Source organism: Lagenorhynchus albirostris, chromosome 2, assembly GCF_949774975.1.
Source record: "Lagenorhynchus albirostris chromosome 2, mLagAlb1.1, whole genome shotgun sequence".
NCBI classification, from domain to species: Eukaryota; Metazoa; Chordata; class Mammalia; order Artiodactyla; family Delphinidae; genus Lagenorhynchus; species Lagenorhynchus albirostris.
This window is the reverse complement of record NC_083096.1, coordinates 152,068,425-152,087,477: the sequence shown is the minus strand read 5'-3', so window position 1 is coordinate 152,087,477 and position 19,053 is coordinate 152,068,425. Positions and strand designations below refer to the sequence as shown.

The 19,053-nt window shown below is 37.9% G+C and overlaps 1 protein-coding gene across 7 annotated transcripts in view; it reads right to left on the bottom strand.

Moving 5' to 3' along the window:
* Positions 1-920: 920 nt before the first annotated feature.
* FOXJ3 (forkhead box J3) overlaps positions 921-19,053 on the bottom strand; it is a 130,850-nt gene continuing 112,717 nt past the window's right edge. For all 7 annotated transcript variants that reach the window (XM_060140358.1, XM_060140363.1, XM_060140356.1 and 4 more), the window contains 2 exons: positions 4,208-4,315; positions 921-3,904 (listed from right to left, as the gene is read on the bottom strand). In XM_060140358.1, coding sequence (XP_059996341.1) covers positions 3,789-3,904; positions 4,208-4,315 — 224 coding nt within the window. In that variant the 3' untranslated portion in view covers positions 921-3,788. The remainder of the gene's footprint in view (positions 3,905-4,207; positions 4,316-19,053) is intronic.

Here is a 19,053-nt window from a genome sequence, read left to right as displayed (position 1 = left end):
TCAGAGCAGTGGTATAAATGGAAACACCTTCTCCCGTTGAGTCCTTTGAAAACTCAACTTAAAAAGCCCATGCCCACCCCAAGGCTTTCCTAAGCCAATGCCCTAGCCTCAGCATGACCTAACTGCTCACCAACAGAATCTTGCCTTGCCAGGGGGCATCTTCAGAGTAGCTTCCCTGGGCAAGTTCCCTGGGCTGGCATTTGCTCCCTGTCCTGGGTAAGTCTGTACCCCCTACAGCCAGGAACCGTGGCTTTTTCATCTCTAAATTTCTCATGGGAAGGGCTGACACAGTGTGGGCTCAGCAAATGTTAAGAAGCTCCACTTTCACCTTTTGGAAAGAGCACTCTGGGAAGGCAGTGCTGGGGGCAAGACTAGGGTCCAGGGTAGGGGTAGAGGGACCGGGGTGTTCCACTGGAAGTAATAGAGGACGGTGTAAAAAACATGACGTTGGAGTCAAATGCTCTGGATTCAAACCTTTGCTCTACCACTTACCAACAAAGGATGTGGGGAAGCCATTATACCTCTACTTGAGTTGTTCCCACATGTAAGCTGAGGATAACAATATCTACTTAGCACAGCATGTGGCACATACTGAGTACTTTTCATGTTCCAGATGCTGTTCTAAATGCCTTAATTAATTTAATCCCTCTACAACTCTAGGAGGTAGGTATTATTCTCATTTTATAGGCACTGTAAATGAGGAAAATGAAAGCTCAGACAAATGAAATAATTTCCTCAAGTTCACAGAGCAAGTGAGATGTTCAATAAACAGCAGCAATGACTGTTCTCAGGCAGCAGTACATGGGACACAACCTCTGAGACCCCAAGGAATGACTAACTCCAGGCTTTCTGCTTCTGGACTAGCTCCAATCTTGTTCCCTCAACTGCAGCAAATGACACAGACCAATTGGTGTTGTAAATAGAGTTAACATAATATATTTATTTTAAGTGCCATTCATGCATATCACTTCTGGCAGCAACAATCCTAATGACACTTGGGATATTTCTTTACAGCACTAAACAGTTACAAAGAATGGGTGCCGTTCATCATAGAGGCAAAATATGAAATCGTGCAATAGCAAAACTGTAGAAACATTAAAACACTGACTGTCCAACAGCAGTACAGAGAGCAGATTGTGTCTGCACAAAAAGCCAATGCATTTTCATCACATATATACAATATAGATATGTACACATCACCCTCTGAATGAACAATATCAAAATACTCTATTCCATTTGAAATAATCCCCAGATTGATTCCCTCCCACTTCAAAGGACATCTGAGAGACATGTATTTACAAGAACATACATGAATACATTTACATTTCAAACACTGCCACAAATGCCAGTCGGATTATTCTCCTGGACAGAGTACCCCCATTTGATTACATGCATTTAGGATTCCTTTCCCCAAAAGTCTTCAGTCAATTAAGTCCAAGACAGAACTGCTCTGCATTTACAACTACCAACTGAGATGGCCACTAGAGGGATGCTCTGCACCTCACTAGGGAGCCTTGTCTGGCTGGAGCCCGTGAGAAAGCCTGTCCCGGGCTCCCTGGCCACATGAATCACTAGTGTGGGATGGGTCTGGATGGAGGCTCTGCCTCCAGGGCCATTCATGGTAAGTTTAAATGCTCACAAAAATACTGATCACTGCAAATCAGTAAATGATTACCAAATGGGAAATTAGCTTCACACAATTTGTAACATCTTCATCAGCGGTTTCTACTTGAATAACTCAGTATAAGCTACTGCATTCTAACACCCAAATTGTTTAAAGTGCACACTGCTACCCATACAATCTATAGTTTCAAAACAGCTATTTTGGTATCTAGAGAACCGTGACTTGAGCAGACTACTGAGAATCACCCCCTTTTTTTCCAAGCTTTTACTCTGCAGGCTGCTATCTCATCTTGATTGGCTGCCTTTCCAGAATCCTCTGATTTTTACTGATCCAAGGGGCTGGAACTGAGTTTCCTTTTTCATGCCAAGCAGGATCCAAACAACAGGAATATAAAGCCCTTCCCTCCTCCCCAACCTCACCAGCCTTTACCATGGCTGGCTTCCCAGTGATTCATTCAAGGCAACACTCCACTAAAAAAAATACCCAAAGACGTTCGCAAACACTCTCACATACACACACAGAGAAACAAAGGTGTTTGTTTAGTTCAAGTAGAGATTACTCAACCACAGAATCAGTAAGGGTAATTAAAGTGACTTAATAAGCATGGCTGATAGAGACTAGAGATGCTAAAAGGCAACCAGTGAGCAGTTAAGTACTCCTTGATTTGATGGAACATCGTTTCCCCATTAGAACTGAAAAATTCTGCTTTTTTTTTCTGGTCTAAAGAACCAATTCAAAATCTATTCATTAAAAAAAGAAATCTCATTTCTCTTAGTTTCATTACAAAACTAAGACAATCAATCCATGCAAAGTAACTGTGAAATAAAACAAAACAAAAAACAAACAACTAATAAAAACCCCTAAGAGGCAGGCTGCATTTCAAAGAAAGGAACCAAACGTCATGCATACACAGACACACAGGACAACAGAAACAGCAGGCCACTCAACAGTAACTGCACTGAAGACGGAGGCAAATAAAATCCATGTGTGGCTCTACCCTCCTTTCAGTGCTTCCTAAATGGAAAGAGAATGAGGGGGAAACTTGCTATACAAACACTGCCCTGCTGTCCCGTTGCCCAAATGAACTCTGATTCAAATTCCAGAAAATCCTACTTAGCAAATAAGTCTCAATTAGCAGGAATGCAAAGATAGAGAATATACTCACATGGCAGGAGTAATGATAAAGAGAATGACACAATCTCTCTCTGATTGTCTTGTCTGTAAACTCTTATCAAGAAAAATAATTCTGTGCTTTCAGACACTGCATTTCTCCTTAATGAACCCAAGAGGAGCTGAGCATTCACAGAAGATAGCAATAAATATTAAAATAACACTTTTGAATAATAAATACATAAGTGAATGTGGAGACATTGATTTGTTTCAAAAGCCAAGCAGTGCCCAGCTTCTAATCAAACACATTGAATACTGGCATACAATGCAGACTTAGAAAACCAGATGCTGACACGGTGCAACATGAACTCTAGAATCCCCCAGGCATCAAAAAAACATTGGTCAGTCCTTCATGCTGCTCAGGAACAACATGCCCCTTTGGACTGTTTGGAGAGTATCAAACTCTGGGTTCTCTGGCTTACTGAGTAGAACTCAATACTCACATTTCCGAAAAAGATTAAATAAGGGGAACTGGGCTTTGAAAAAATCTATTTCCTTTCAGTTGCCTACATCAGTTAAAAGCATCCTGCCGAAAATAGCCTAACAAGGAATAAAAACTCACAGTAACTTTTCTTTTCAAGACATAATAATCCAATTAGAAAAAATTGAAGCCTTTCAATAATTTTTGTACATGTATTTACATATATGCATCTATAAACTGCTTGCAGCAAAACAGGCTCTGTCTGAAAAATCAGTCTGGCACTTGTGGTCAACATCAAACTGACACAAATATGCAAAAGCCGTTCAAATCACACAACAATTAGGAGCTACATAGGGCAGCTGGCAGGGAGACAAACATGTAGTACTTGTCTGGGTCAGATAAAAGCAGTAAGTTATCCAGCTAAAATCTTTTTGATTGTCTTCAAAAAAAATTTCAATAACATTGGTAAAATGATTAGAAACTTTGTTTTCTCAACTGGATTCTCTCAAACCTTTCCCTTCACTGCACAGAAAGGTAACGCTTGGGTCTGTCTGGTGCCTTAAGAAACAAGCTCTACACAATTGAATCCCAATCAAAGTCATCCTGGATGTCATCTGGAGGCAGAGAGCGCCGCATCTGGAAGGCTTGGGAAGGCATCATGTGCTGCTGGTTCATGGCTCCGTGATGGCCTGGAAGGAAGGAGGCAATGTCAGCAGTGACTTGGGAGAGGACAAAGGAAGAAAGAAACACACACCTATTGAACACTTCCTATGTGTGCCAGGAACTCAGCGCATATGCTCTCACTCACCCACCCAGAAGCCTCTACAAGGTGGCTCTTATGATCCTCATCTTACAGGTATTCTGCACCCCACCCCTCTGAAACAGGGAGTTCACCCGCTCCTGAGGCAGCCTCCTTCCCTGTCGGGGCAGCTAAAGCCTTTTTCAATATTAAACTCCAAGTACCAACCCCAACACACCACACCCCAAATCACCTGCAATTGTTGTTCCTGGAGTGCTGAGTGCCTGCGGGATGTGAGGATAACCAGGGGGAGGCATCACTGAAGGAGCGAGATTTTGCCTGGAGTCTATGTACAAATTTCCTGATCAGATTGTGAAGAAGACAGAAGGAAAACATAGTACCGTAAGTAAAGCAAATCAAACATAAAAATCTTAATAGAACTGTTACCTAAAACTAAATTAAGCTGGTAAAGTGAGGAAGGAAAGGGAAGGAAAGATCACTCCTTTTAGATGCTACAACTCTGCCAAAGGTGGTGCTGGATTTTCAAACACGGTGCCAGGCTGGGTGTGAGTACACTGGTACTGATTCTGGCACTGCCTCTAACTCTCTGGAAGCTCGTAGGTAAGTTATGTCTGTTGTTGTTACATACCTCATTATAGTTCAAAAGCATTTTCATATCCCATTACTTCATCTGAGTCTCCCCCTAGACCTACAGTGAAGGCAAGACAGGGATTACCCCCATTTTATGGATGAGGCAACAGAGGCTCAGAAGGCTGAGGAGATTTGCCCAAAGACACATCAGTTTGACAGGGCCTAGGGCTAGAATTCAGTTCTCCTAACTCATGGGCTCTTTCCAGTAATGGTTGTCTCTATTGCCCTGATTTTCTCATCCTTAAAGCAGACCTAAGTGTGCCCTAGCTGATTAACAAAGTGACTGGAGGCACAAAGTGACAGGAAAGATTTGCATAAAGTAAAAGAGCTATATCAAAGGTGGTTAAAAACATATTATTTAGAAGATGTGTAGATGGGAAACACAGATCTCATTTAAATAGCATTTCAGAAGGTTCTTAAGTTAATATGCTTTCACTGACAGCAGCCATCAAGTATAATAGCTCCAGAATGTCAATTATATTGCATCCTAATGCAAAATAGAAAGGGAGGGGAGGAAACATCATGCAACCTCCCGCAATAACTCCTGGGGAAGAACCACCATAACACTGGTTTATATTATATGAAACATCCAGAATTCTGGAAAGGCTATTTCCCTAAGGTATTCTAGCGTTTCACACAAACTATACTTGCATTCTAGGAATGCTGTAATCAAACTAGAAAACAGCAATCATTTTCCCAGAGGAAACTAGAAAGGGAAGAAAAATCTTCGTTTTATATTCATGGTAGGGCACACTATATTTGGCTGCTCACAAGTTTCCACCTGCCACTGGAAAGTCAGACTGTCCAAGTGTGAGACAGCCTCAGAGATAATCTAATCCAGCCCTACTTCTGTTCATGTAGGTGAGGAAATGAGACGAGAGAAAATGAGAAAGAACCAGGAACAGAACCCAAGAGTTCTGACTTCCAGCCACTGCCTCCCAAGATAACATGTCTTTTTAGAGTAAAGTTTAAAGTCAGAACTGATCTCTCTGACCAATTTACCATACTGAAGATTTAGGAAGAAAAGAAGAGAAAAGTTATACTAATAAAAGTTATACTAAGTTACAGCTCTAGTATATTTGTGCAGGAGAAAAAATGTGATCGGCCTTCACGTTCGTGGCTGATGTACCTTTTAAAGGTTGCATCCGGCTAGAGGGGCTGCCCTCCTCTGAGTAATATGGTCATTCACTTATGAACAACATCCCAGCCTCCATCCTGCAAAATCTTAGCTCTCTTTCTACTTATCCTTAACAACTCAAGTCATAAGACAAAACCTAATTTTTATTGGAGATTGAATTAATCTGTTTTTATATATTTTTTTTTCATTTCTCTTTTTTTTGGCTTAGTAATTCTTACCTTAAAGGAGGAGACAGGTGAGAATTAGAGAATTATGGAAATAAACAAGATTAAGGGAATAAACAGACACCCACATTAAACAAATGGCCTTAACTTTTTGAAACTTGTCACATTCATAAGATTTTATTTTCATATAGAGATTCTCATTACTCCTCATTTTTTCCCCATGTTCTCATTACAGATCGAACAATGAGAGTCTACTTGGACTTTTTAAGCAAGAAATTAACTTATAATGCAGTTTCAAAGATGTCTGAGATCCTATAACATTTAGAATGTAGTTATGAGAATTTATAAATCTATACTGTGCTGTACACCTAAAACTAATATAATATTGCAAATCAACTATACTTCAATAAAAATCTAATCACACAACATATTTCTTGAAAGTAGACTGTTGTTGAATGACCATTCATTCATTCAAGAAGTATTTGTGCTGGGCACAGCTCTATGCACTAGAAATACATAAATAAAGAAACAAACTCCCTGTCTTTTTGGAGCTGGTTCTCAGGGGATTGGGAGGGGTGAAGACGGGAGGGAGGAAAATAAAGTAAATTATATAGTATGTTATACACGCTACAGAGAAAAATAAAGCAGGGAGAGGGGAAAAGGAGAGCTGAGTAGGTGCCATTTAAGTAGGATGGTCAGGGAAGGTATCACTGTAGTAGGTGCTTTTTTACGGAAAAACTTGAGTCATGTGTCTATCTGGGGAAGCTCACTCAAGATAGAGGAAAGAGCAAGTACAAAGGCCCTGAGGTAGGGGGAGGGGAGGGGAAGGGAAAAAGAGACAAGGTCAGAGAGTAATGGGGGACCAGACTCTGTAGGGCCATATAGGCCACAGTAAGGTCTTTGGTTTTTACTGAGAAAAACGGACACTAATAAAGGGTTTTGAGCAGAGAAATGATCAGACTTCTCTGTCATATAGAATCCCACTTATCCTGCAAAGTCCAGCTGAAATGTGTCATCTTGTATGAAGCTTTTCTTTCTCCCTAGGACAAGTAAGCCCCTTTCTCTTATTCCCATTGCCCTGTGGTAGAAATGTAGTCCTCATAATACTGTATTTGATAGACTTGTCTCACCTATCAGGCTGTGAGCTCCTTGAAATTAGGGATTATTCTAGAGTCACCTCATTATTCCTAGTCCCCACTATGTAGTCAGGCACAGGAAAGGTGTAAATAAATGTTTGCTGAATTAATGCACTTCTACTTGTATTTAATGACCTTTAAGCAGAGCATCAAATTAAGAACAGCACAACTAGAGGACTTAAACATTACTGGAGGATTTAAACATTTTGGGCAAGACAAATTGTAAATACAGGTAAAATGATTTAGGAAGAAGAGGGAATACACTGCGTACTACAACATCTTTTTCTCCTTCCCCCTTCCACACTAACACATTACCACACTAGTTTCTGGCATCTCTAAGGAGGCCAAAGAGGTATTTACCAAAAGGGGAGTCTTGAAGACAGACGGGACAGGGAAAGTTTGAAGGATATGGAAAGGCTGTATTCTGGGAGTCAAGACCTATATCTAAATGAACTTTGTAATTTCAGGCAAGTCACTTTCTCTCTTTGGATCAGTTTCCTTACCTGTTAAATAAAAGGATAACAGCTTTAACAGCTCTCTGAAGTCCCCTCTTACACTACATTTCTAAGAAAATGTGGTAAAGAATTATTGGGTGGTAGAGATAAGAGAAATGAGATATCTGAATAAATGTGAAACACAGGGATGCAAGAAGGAGAATAAAAGAATGACAGAAAGTGGCTAGGACTTAAAACAAAAGGAAGCAGGCTGGCATGTAAAAAACCTGAACATGGGACTTCCCTGGTGGCGCAGTGATTAAGAATCTGCTTGCCAATGCAGGGGACATGGGTTCAAGCCCTGGTCTGGGAAGATCCCACATGCAGAGGAGTAACCAAGCCTGTGTGCCACAACTACTGAGCCTGCGCTCTACAGCCCGTGAGCCACAACTACTGAGCCCACGTGCCAAAACTACTGAAGCCCACGTGCCCAGAGCCTGTGCTCTGCAACAAGAGAAGCCACCGCAATGAGAAGCCCAAGCACTGCAACAAAGAGTAGCCCCCGCTCACTGCAACTAGAAAAAGCCAGTGTGCAGCAACAAAGATCCAATGCAGCCAAAAATTTTTTTAAAAATTTTAGTTAAAAACAAACAAACAAATAAAACCCCTGAATGTTTGTGAAAAGACATCAGCAGGCATGAGGTGATAGATACTTAACACCAGAGCTGATCACACAAAGTGTTGACAAAGGTCAACATGGCTTGGCAGGCCAGGGCTCGCTAAAGTTCTTTTGACTCAGAAGGGAAAGACTAAAGGGGAAGGAAATTGGGAGACAAATAAACACTGAGGGAAAACTACAGGTCTTCTGCATCTGATAGGCTATGAATGGAGTAGCACTGAGAATCAAGGAGGAGCTGGGGGGACCCTAGAGGGAAAGGAAGTGCTGGCAACAAAAGGGAAAGATGGCAGAAAAAATTAAGAGAATCATAAAAACCAGAACCAAATAATCAAGGTCAAGGATCAAGCAGAGATGACCACAGAAGTCTACTAACAAAGGGCTTTAGGGGAATAACCCAGGATCTCAGTCTAGAGAGAATCTAGAAGAGATGCCTGGCCACTCTGACAGAGGACAGCAGCAGATGGAAAGTGCTTTTTCCATGACCAAGAGTACCCAGTTCCAAAATCAAAAGGTACTTTTGGACCTTTCTTAGAGATTTAGGCCACAAACTTGAAGAAAGTCTTGTTTCATCCTACAGCTTTGAAATTGCAGAAAGGGGAGCTACTGGCAAGCATGTACAATGGCCTTCTGAAATGGCCTTAAGACTGACCCACATCTTCTTCTACCTGTCTTTCCTAGAATTCCCTGATCTGAAGGCAACGATCTGAGCAACACAGGGGCTCACCCCCAAACACACATGCATACTGATGTACATATAAACTACTCAAATTCACTTAGTACTTTTAAGGTTGACTGAAATGGTTTAAGGTGATTTGGAAAAGAGAATGTGGCAGCACTTAGAAGGGACAATTTTCGTTGAACAGGGAAAGAAAGGAAGAGAGGAGAACGAAGAAACAATGGACAAAGTATGGTACACCTGGTCTAGGACTTCAAGCAAGCTAGAAAAGTAAGTGATGTATCCTGAAAGGGACAAGTTATAGGCTTAGAACCTATCAGAGGACCAAAGATAAGCTGTCCACATAGAAGAATAGATTAAAAAGATGGAATGGAAGAAGACAAATAAGTAAAAATACATGCCAACATCAACAATCAAAAAAAACCAAAAACAGTAACAAAATCCTGCAAACCCTTGGGAAGAGGAAGAATCTGATTTCCACAGGTATCACATTAATAGATTCAAGTGTATAGTTTTCAACAACAACAAAAAAAATCACAAGGCATAAAAATAAACAGGAAAGTATGACCCATTCAAAGCAAAAACAAATCCACAGAAACCATCCTTGAAAAAAAATCCTAATGGCAGATCTACTATACAAAGATTTTAAAACAACTTTACAGATGTTCAAAGACTAAAGGAAGAGGTGGAGAAAATTAAGAAAGCAATGCATAAACACAATGAAATATCAACTAAGAGACAGAAAACATAAAAAGAAACCAAAAAGAAATTCTGGAACTGAAAAGTACAATAACTGAAATTAAAAATTCACCTAAGGGACTCAAAGAAGAGAAGGCAGAAGAAAGAATCAGCAAATGTGAAGATAGGATAGGACAATGGAAATTATCAAGGCTGATTAACAGAAAGAAAAAAGACTGAAGAAAAGCAAACAGAGCCAAAGGGACCTATGAGACACTATCAAGCAGACCAATTATGCATTGTGGGAGTCCTAGAAGAGAGAGAAGAGGGGGCCGAAAGAATATCTGAACAAATAAGAGCTGAAAACTTCCCAAATTTGATGAAACACAGGAATATAAACATCCAAGAAACTCAGCGAACTCCAGGTAAGATGAAGTCAAAGGGACCCACACCAAGACAGATTATCATCACATTTTCAAAAGCCAAAGATATAGAGAGAATCCTGAAAGCAGCAAGAGAGAAGTGACTTGTCACATATAAGGGATCCTCAATAAGACTATAAGCAGATTTCTCATCAGAAATTTTACAGGCCAGAGGTAGTGGGCCAATCTATCCAAAGTGCTAAAAGAAAAGTGTCAACAAAGAATCCTATACCTGGTAAAAGTGTCCTTTCAAGAGTGAGAGAGAAATTAAGACATTCCCAGATAAATAAAAGCTAATAGAGTTTGTTACTGTTAGACCTGCCCCAGAAGATAATGCTCAAGAGAGTCCTGCAGGAAGAAATGAAAGGACACTACACAGTAACACAAAGCCGTATGAAAAAAGTAAAGATCTCAATGAAGGTAAATACGTGGGCAATTATAGAGACAGCATTAGCATAACAATGATTTTTAACTCCACTTTTTGTTCTATACATGATTTAAGAGGCTAAAATGTTTTCTAAAAACTATTAGTATAAAAGCTCATATTATTGTAACTTTGGCTTGTAACTTCACATATTGTTGTCTACATGATTTAAGAGATTTAATGCATTTGAAATAATTATTAGTATATGTTTTGGGCCACACAATGTAGAAAAATGTAATTTTGAGACATCAACAACCAAAAGAGGTGGAGGTGGAGCCGAAAAGGAGCAGAGTTTTTGCATGTTATAGAAGTTACATTGGTATAAATTCAAATTAGAGTGTAGTAAGTTTAGGATGTTAAATGCAATCCCCAAGGTAACCACAAAGAGCTACAGAACATACACAAGAAGAAATGAGAAAGGAATTTCAACATTTCACTACAAAAAGTCAACTAAACACAAACGAAGACAGTAATGCAGGAAATAAGGGACAAAAAAGCTACAAGCCACAGCAAAGAAATAGCAAAACACAGAATTCACTCCTTACCAGTAATTCTTTTAAATACAAATGGATTAAACCCTCCAATCAAAAGACAGAATTGGCAGAACTGGATAAGAACACATGATCCAACCATATGCTGACTATAGAAGACTCACTTTCTGATCCAAAGACACAAACAGATTGAAAGTGAAAGGATGAAAAAAGATATTCCATGCAAATAGTAACCAAAGGAGAACAGGGATTGTCATACTAATATCAGACAAAATAGACTTTAAATCAAAAAATGTTACAAGAGATGTCTTGTGAAGTCCTACTTCTTGTAAAGAAGGACATTATATATCAACAAAAGGTGCAATACAGCAAGAAGACAGAACAATTACAAACATTTATGCACCTAATAACATACTGCAAAACATATGAAGCAAAAACTGACAGAACTGAAAGGAGAAATAAACAGCTCTACCATTACTGTTGCAGACTTAAATACCCATTATCTCAATAATGGATAGAGTAACCAGACAGAAGATAAGCAAATAGAGGATTTAACACAATAAATCAACCCGATCTAACAGGCATATATAGAACATTCTACCCAACAACAACAGCATACACATTCTTCTCAAGTGCACATGGGACATTTTCCAGAACAGACCATATGTTAGGCTACAAATCAAGTCTCAATAGATTTTAAGTGATAGGTACCATATAAAGTATCTTCTCTGACCACAGCAGGATGAAGTTAGAAATCAAAAACAGAAGTAAAAATGGAAAATTATCAGATTTGTGGAAATTAAACAACACACACTTAACCAATGGATTAAAGAAGAAATTACAAGGGGAATTAGAACATACTTAGAGATGAAGGAAAACAAAAATACAACATACCAAAGCTTACAGGAAACAGCAAAAGCAGTGTTAAGGGGGAAATTTATAGCTATAAAGACTTACATTAAAAAACAGACCTAAAAAAGAAGAAGAAACCAAACCCAAAGCTAACAGAAAGGAAGAAATAATAAAGATTAGAGCAGAGATAAATGAAACAGAGAACATAAAAACATTAGAGAAAAATCTTTAACACCAAAAGTTGTTCTTTGAAAAAAAACAACAAAGTTGACAAACCTTTAACTAAGTGGACTAAGAAAAAAAGGACTCAAATTACTAAAATGAGAATTTAAAGTGGTGACATTACTATTGATTCTACAGAAATAAAAAGGATAAGAGAGTTCTTTGAACAACTGTATACCAACAAACTGGACAACTCAGATGAAACAGACAAATTCCTAGAAACACAAAATCAACACAGACTGAATCATGAAGAAAGACAAAAATCTGAATAGACCTATAACGAGTAAGAAGATTGAATACTTAATCTAAAGTTTCCTGTACAAAGAAAATCCCTGGATCTGATGGCTTCATGGGTGAATTCTACCAAACATTTAAAGAAGAACTAAAACTACGACCAATATCCCTTATGAACCTTGATGCAAAAATTCTCAAGACAATAGCAAAATGAATTCAATAACATGACAGAAGGATTATGCACACCATGCATGACCAAGTGAGATTTATTCCTGGAATACAAGAACAGTTCAACATATGAAAACTGACCAGTGCAATATACCACATTAACATAATGAAGGGGATAAAAACCCACATGATCATCTCAACTGACACAGAAAAAGTATTTGACAAAAGTCAACACATTTCATGATAAAAACACTCAACAAATTAGGAATAGAAGGAAACTACTTCAACATAACAAAAGCCATGTATGAAAATCCCATAGTGAACATCATATTCAGTGGTGAAAGACTGAAAGCTTTTCCTCTAAGATCAGGAACAAAGCAAAGATGTCCACTTTCACCACTTCTATTCAACACAGTACTGGAAGTCCTAGCCAGAGCAATCAGGCAAGAAAGAGAAACAAAAGGCATCCAAACTAAAAAGGGAGAAGTAAATTTATCTCTGTTCACAGATATAATCTCATACATAAAAATCCCTAAAGATTACACACAGAAAAATTGTTAGAATAAATGAATTCAGCAAAGTAGTAGGATACAAAGTTAACATGCAAAATTCAGTCACATTTCTATATACAAACAATGAACAATCTGAAAAGGAAATTACAAAAACAATTCCATTTTTCACTGAGATCAAAAAGAATAAACTACTTAGGAATAAATTAATTACAGATGAAAAACTTGTACAATGAAAACTAAAAAACATTGCTGAAGAAATTAAAGAAGACATAAATAAATAGAAATGCATCTCATGTTCATGGACTGCAAGAAAATATTGTTAAGATGTCAAAGCAATCTACAGATTCAATGTAATCCATATAAAAAATCTCAATGACAGAGAAGGAAAAGACCTATAATAACGACCCCAAAACAATTTAGAAAATGGGAATAGGAACATACATATCGATAATTACCTTAAATGTAAATGGACTAAATGTTCCCACCAAAAGACACAGATTAGCTGAATGGATACAAAAACAAGACCCTTATATATGCTGTCTACAAGAGACCCACTTCAGACCTAGAGACACATACAGACTGAAAGTAAGGGGATGGAAAAAGATATTCCATGCAAATGGAAACCAAAAGAAAGCTGGAGTAGCAATTCTCATATCAGACAAAATAGACTTTAAAATAAGGACTATTAAAAGAGACAAAGAAGGACACTACATAATGATCAAGGGATCGATCCAAGAAGAAGATACAAGAATTGTAAATATTTATGCACCCAACATAGGAGCACCTCAATACATAAGGCAAATACTAACAGCCATAAAAGGGGAAATCGACAGTAACACATTCATAGTAGGGGACTTAAACACCCCACTTTCACCCATGAACAGATCATCCAAAATGAAAATAAATAAGGAAACACAAGCTTTAAATGATACATTAAACAAGATGGACTTAATTGATATTTATAGGACACTCCATCCAAAAACAACAGAATACACATTTTTCTCAAGTGCTCATGGAACATTCTCCAGGATAGATCATATCTTGGGTCACAAATCAAGCCTTGGTAAATTTAAGAAAATTGAAATTGTATCAAGTATCTTTTCTGACCACAACGCCATGAGACTAGATATCAATTACAGGAAAAGATCTGTAAAAAATACAAACACATGGAGGCTAAACAAGACACTACTTAATAATGAAGTGATCACTGAAGAAATCAAAGAGGAAATCAAAAAATACCTAGAAACAAATGACAATGGAGACACAACGACCCAAAACCTATGGGATGCAGCAAAAGCAGTTCTAAGAGGGAAGTTTATAGCAATACAAGCCCACCTTAAGAAGCAGGAAACATCTCGAATAAACAACCTAACCTTGCACCTCAAGCAATTAGAGAAAGAAGAACAAAAAAACCCCAAAGCTAGAAGGAAAGAAATCATAAAAATCAGATCAGAAATAAATGAAAAAGAAATGAAGGAAACAATAGCAAAGGTCAATAAAACTAAAAGCTGGTTCTTTGAGAAGATAAACAAAATAGAAAAACCACTAGCCAGACTCATCAAGAAAGAAAGGGAGAAGACTCAAATCAATAGAATTAGAAATGAAAAAGGAGAGGTAACAACTGACACTGCAGAAATAAGAAAGATCATGAGAGATTACTACAAGCAACTCTATGCCAATAAAATGGACAATCTGGAAGAAATGGACAAATTCTTAGAAATGCACAACCTGCCAAGACTGAATCAGGAAGAAATAGAAAATATGAACAGACCAATCACAAGCACTGAAATTGAAACTGTGATTAAAAATCTTCCAACAAACAAAAGCCCAGGACCAGATGGCTTCACAGGCGAATTCTATCAAACATTTAGAGAAGAGCTAACACGTATCCTTCTCAAACTCTTCCAAAATATAGCAGAGGGAGGAACACTCCCAAATCCCTTCTACAAGGCCACCATCACCTTGATACCAAAACCAGACAAGGATGTCACAAAGAAAGAAAACTACAGGCCAATATCACTGATGAACACAGATGCAAAAATCCTCAACAAAATACTAGCAAACAGAATCCAACAGCACATTAAAAGGATCATACACCATGATCAAGTGGGGTTTATTCCAGGAATGCAAGGATTCTTCAATATACGCAAATCATCTCAATAGATGCAGAGAAAGCTTCCGACAAAATTCAACACCCATTTATGATAAAAACCCTGCAGAAAGTAGGCATAGAGGGAACTTTCCTCAACATAATAAAGGCCATATATGACAAGCCCACAGCAAACATCATCCTCAATGGTGAAAAACTGAAAGCATTTCCACTAAGATCAGGAACAAGACAAGGTTGCCCACTCTCACCACGATTATTCAACATAGTTTTGGAAGTTTTAGCCACAGCAATCAGAGAAGAAAAGGAAATAAAAGGAATCCAAATCGGAAAAGAAGAAGTAAAGCTGTCACTGTTTGCAGATGACATGATCCTATACATAGAGAATCCTAAAGATGCTACCAGAAAACTACTAGAGCTAATCAATGAATTTGGTAAAGTGGCAGGATACAAAATTAATGCACAGAAATCTCTGGCATTCCTATATACTAATGATGAAAAATCTGAAAGTGAAATCAAGAAAACACTCCCATTTACCATTGCAACAAAAAGAATAAAATATCTAGGAATAAACCTACCTAAGGAGACAAAAGACCTGTATGCAGAAAATTATAAGACACTGATGAAAGAAATTAAAGATGATACAAATAGATGGAGAGATATACCATGTTCTTGGATTGGAAGAATCAACATTGTGAAAATGACTCTACTACCCAAAGCAATCTATAGATTCAATGCAATCCCTATCAAACTACCACTGGCATTTTTCACAGAACTAGAACAAAAAATTTTGCAATTTGTATGGAAACACAAAAGACCCCGAATAGCCAAAGCAATCTTGAGAACGAAAAAAGGAACTGGAGGAATTAGGCTCCCTGACTTCAGACTATACTACAAAGCTACAGTTATCAAGATGGTATGGTACTGGCACAAAAACAGAAAGATAGATCAATGGAACAGGATAGAAAGCCCAGAGATAAACCCACGCACATATGGACACCTTATCTTTGATAAAGGTGGCAGGAATGTACAGTGGAGAAAGGACAGCCTCTTCAATAAGTGGTGCTGGGAAAACTGGACAGGTACATGTAAAAGTATGAGATTAGATCACTCCCTAACACCATACACAAAAATAAGCTCAAAATGGATTGAAGACCTAAATGTAAGGCCAGAAACTATCAAACTCTTAGAGGAAAACATAGGCAGAACACTCTATGACATAAATCACAGGAAGATCCTTTCTGACCCACCTCGTAGAGTAATGGAAATAAAAACAAAAATAAACAAATGGGACCTAATGAAACTTAAAAGCTTTTGCACAGCAAAGGAAACCATAAACAAGACCAAAAGACAACCCTCAGAATGGGAGAAAATATTTGCAAATGAAGCAACCGACAAAGGATTAATCTCCAAAATTTACAAGCAGCTCATGCAGCTTAATAACAAAAAACCAAACAACCCAATCCAAAAATGGGCAGAAGACCTAAATAGACATTTCTCCAAAGAAGATATACAGACTGCCAACAAACACATGAAAGAATGCTCAACATCATTAATCATTAGAGAAATGCAAATCCAAACTACAATGAGATATCATCTCACACCAGTCAGAATGGCCATCATCAAAAAATCTACAAACAGTAAATGCTGGAGAGGGTGTGGAGAAAAGGGAACACTCTTGCACTGCTGGTGGCAATGTGAATTGGTTCAGCCACTATGGAGAACAGTATGGAGGTTCCTTAAAAAACTACAAATAGAACTACCATATGACCCAGCAATCCCACTACTGGGTATATACCCTGAGAAAACCAAAATTCAAAAAGAGTCATGTACCAAAATGTTCATTGCAGCTCTATTTACAATAGCCCGGAGATGGAAACAACCTAAGTGCCCATCATCGGATGAATGGATAAAGAAGATGTGGCACATATATACAATGGAATATTACTCAGCCATAAAAAGAAACGAAATTGAGCTATTTGTAATGAGGTGGATAGACCCAGAGTCTGTCATACAGAGTGAAGTAAGTCAGAAAGAAAAAGACAAATACCATATGCTGACACATATATATGGAATTTAAGAAAAAAAAAATGTCATGAAGAACCTAGGGGTAAGGCAGGAATAAAGATGCAGACCTCCTAGAGAACGGACTTGAGGTTATGGGGAGGGGGAAGGGTGAGCTGTGACAGGGCGAGAGAGAGTCATGGACATATACACACTAACAAACGTAGTAAGGTAGATAGCTAGTGGGAAGCAGCCGCATGGCACAGGGATATTGGCTCGGTGCTTTGTGACAGCCTGGAGGGGTGGGATAGGGAGGGTGGGAGGGAGGGAGACGCAAGAGGGAAGACATATGGGAACATATGTTTATGTATGACTGATTCACTTTGTTATAAAGCAGAAACTAACACACCACTGTAAAGCAATTATACCCCAATAAAGATGTTAAAAAAAAAAATCTCAATGACATTTTTTGCAAAAATAGAAAATTCCATCCTAAAATTCATATGGAAGCATGGGACTGTGAATAGCCAAAACTATCCTGAAAAAGAACGGCAAAGCTGGAAGACTCACACTTCCTGATTTCAAAACTTACTACAGAGCTAACTACAGTCAGACAGTGTACTGGCAAAAAGACCCATGGAACAGAATAGAGAACCCAGCAATACATACATAGATAGTCAAAATGATTTTTAACAAGGTGTCAACACCATTCAATGGGGAAAAGACAGTCTTTCAAGAAATGGTAATAGGAAAATTGGATATCCACACACAAAAGAAACTGGACCCTTATATAACACCATATACAAAAATTCACTCAAAATGGGTCAGACTTACATGTAAGACCTAAAACTTTAAAACTCTTAGAAGAAAACAGAGGGCAAGAGCTTCATGACATTGAATTCCATAATGATTTCTTGGATACTATACCAAAGGCATACACAACAAAAGAAGAAAAAAAAAAGACACTAACAACACAGTAAAAAAGAAAACAAAAGAATAGGAGAAAATATTTGCAAATCATATATCTGGTAAGGAGTTAATACCCAGAAATATAGAGAATTCCTAAAACTCAGCAGCAACAAAAACCCAATCAAGAAATGGGCAAAGCTGTTAAAAAAAAAAGAAAATAACAAATGTTGGTGAGGATAGAGAAAATGGAACCCTTATGACTGTTAGTGGAAATGTAAAATGGTACAGCTGCTGCGAAAAAGAGTATGATGGTTCCTCAAAAAATGAAACATAGAATTACCATAGGATCTAGCAATTCCACTTGAGTATATACCAAAATAATTGAAAGCAGGGTCTTGAAAATATCTGTACACTCATGCTCACAGCAACATTATTCACAATAGCTAAAACATGGCAGCAACCCAAGTGTTCATTAACAGATGAATGGATAAGCAAAATGTGGTATGTATTATATATACAATAGCCTTAAAAATAGCCTTATACATACATTCAGCCTTAAAAATGAAGAAAATTCTAACATATGCTACAATATGGATGAACCCTGAAGACATTATGCTAAGTGACAGCCACAAAAAGACAAACATTGTATGATTCCACTTATACGAGGTACTTAGAATAGTTAAAACTCAAGACACAAGAGGTAGAATGTTGGTTGCCACGGGCTGGTGAAGGGTTGAAATGGGTGGAGAGGTCTTGTTGAATAAGTATAGAGTATCTGCTTTACAAAAATGAAAAGAGTTACGGAGATGGATGGTGTTGATAATTGCACAACATTATGACATTATGAATGTATTTAAATACCACTGAACTGCACACTTAAGGATGATTGGGACAGTGAATTTTATGTGTATTTTACCACAATAAAAATAAAGTTTTTGAAATTTATTTTAACAGGAACCAAAAAAGAAGTGACAAAAGGAGAGAGAGAGAGAGAGAGAGAGAGAGAGAGAGAGAAGCTAAAGAGTTATTAAAAAAAAAAAGTTTACTGGCTTAGTATCTGGCACATAGAGGGCATTCAATAAATTCAGTTAATACTAAGTACCTCCTATATATGCCAGGCATTGAATGAGGCTCTTCTATGAATATGATTTATGAAATGAATAAGTCACCAAAATCACACAACCACTGAGATTTTCAA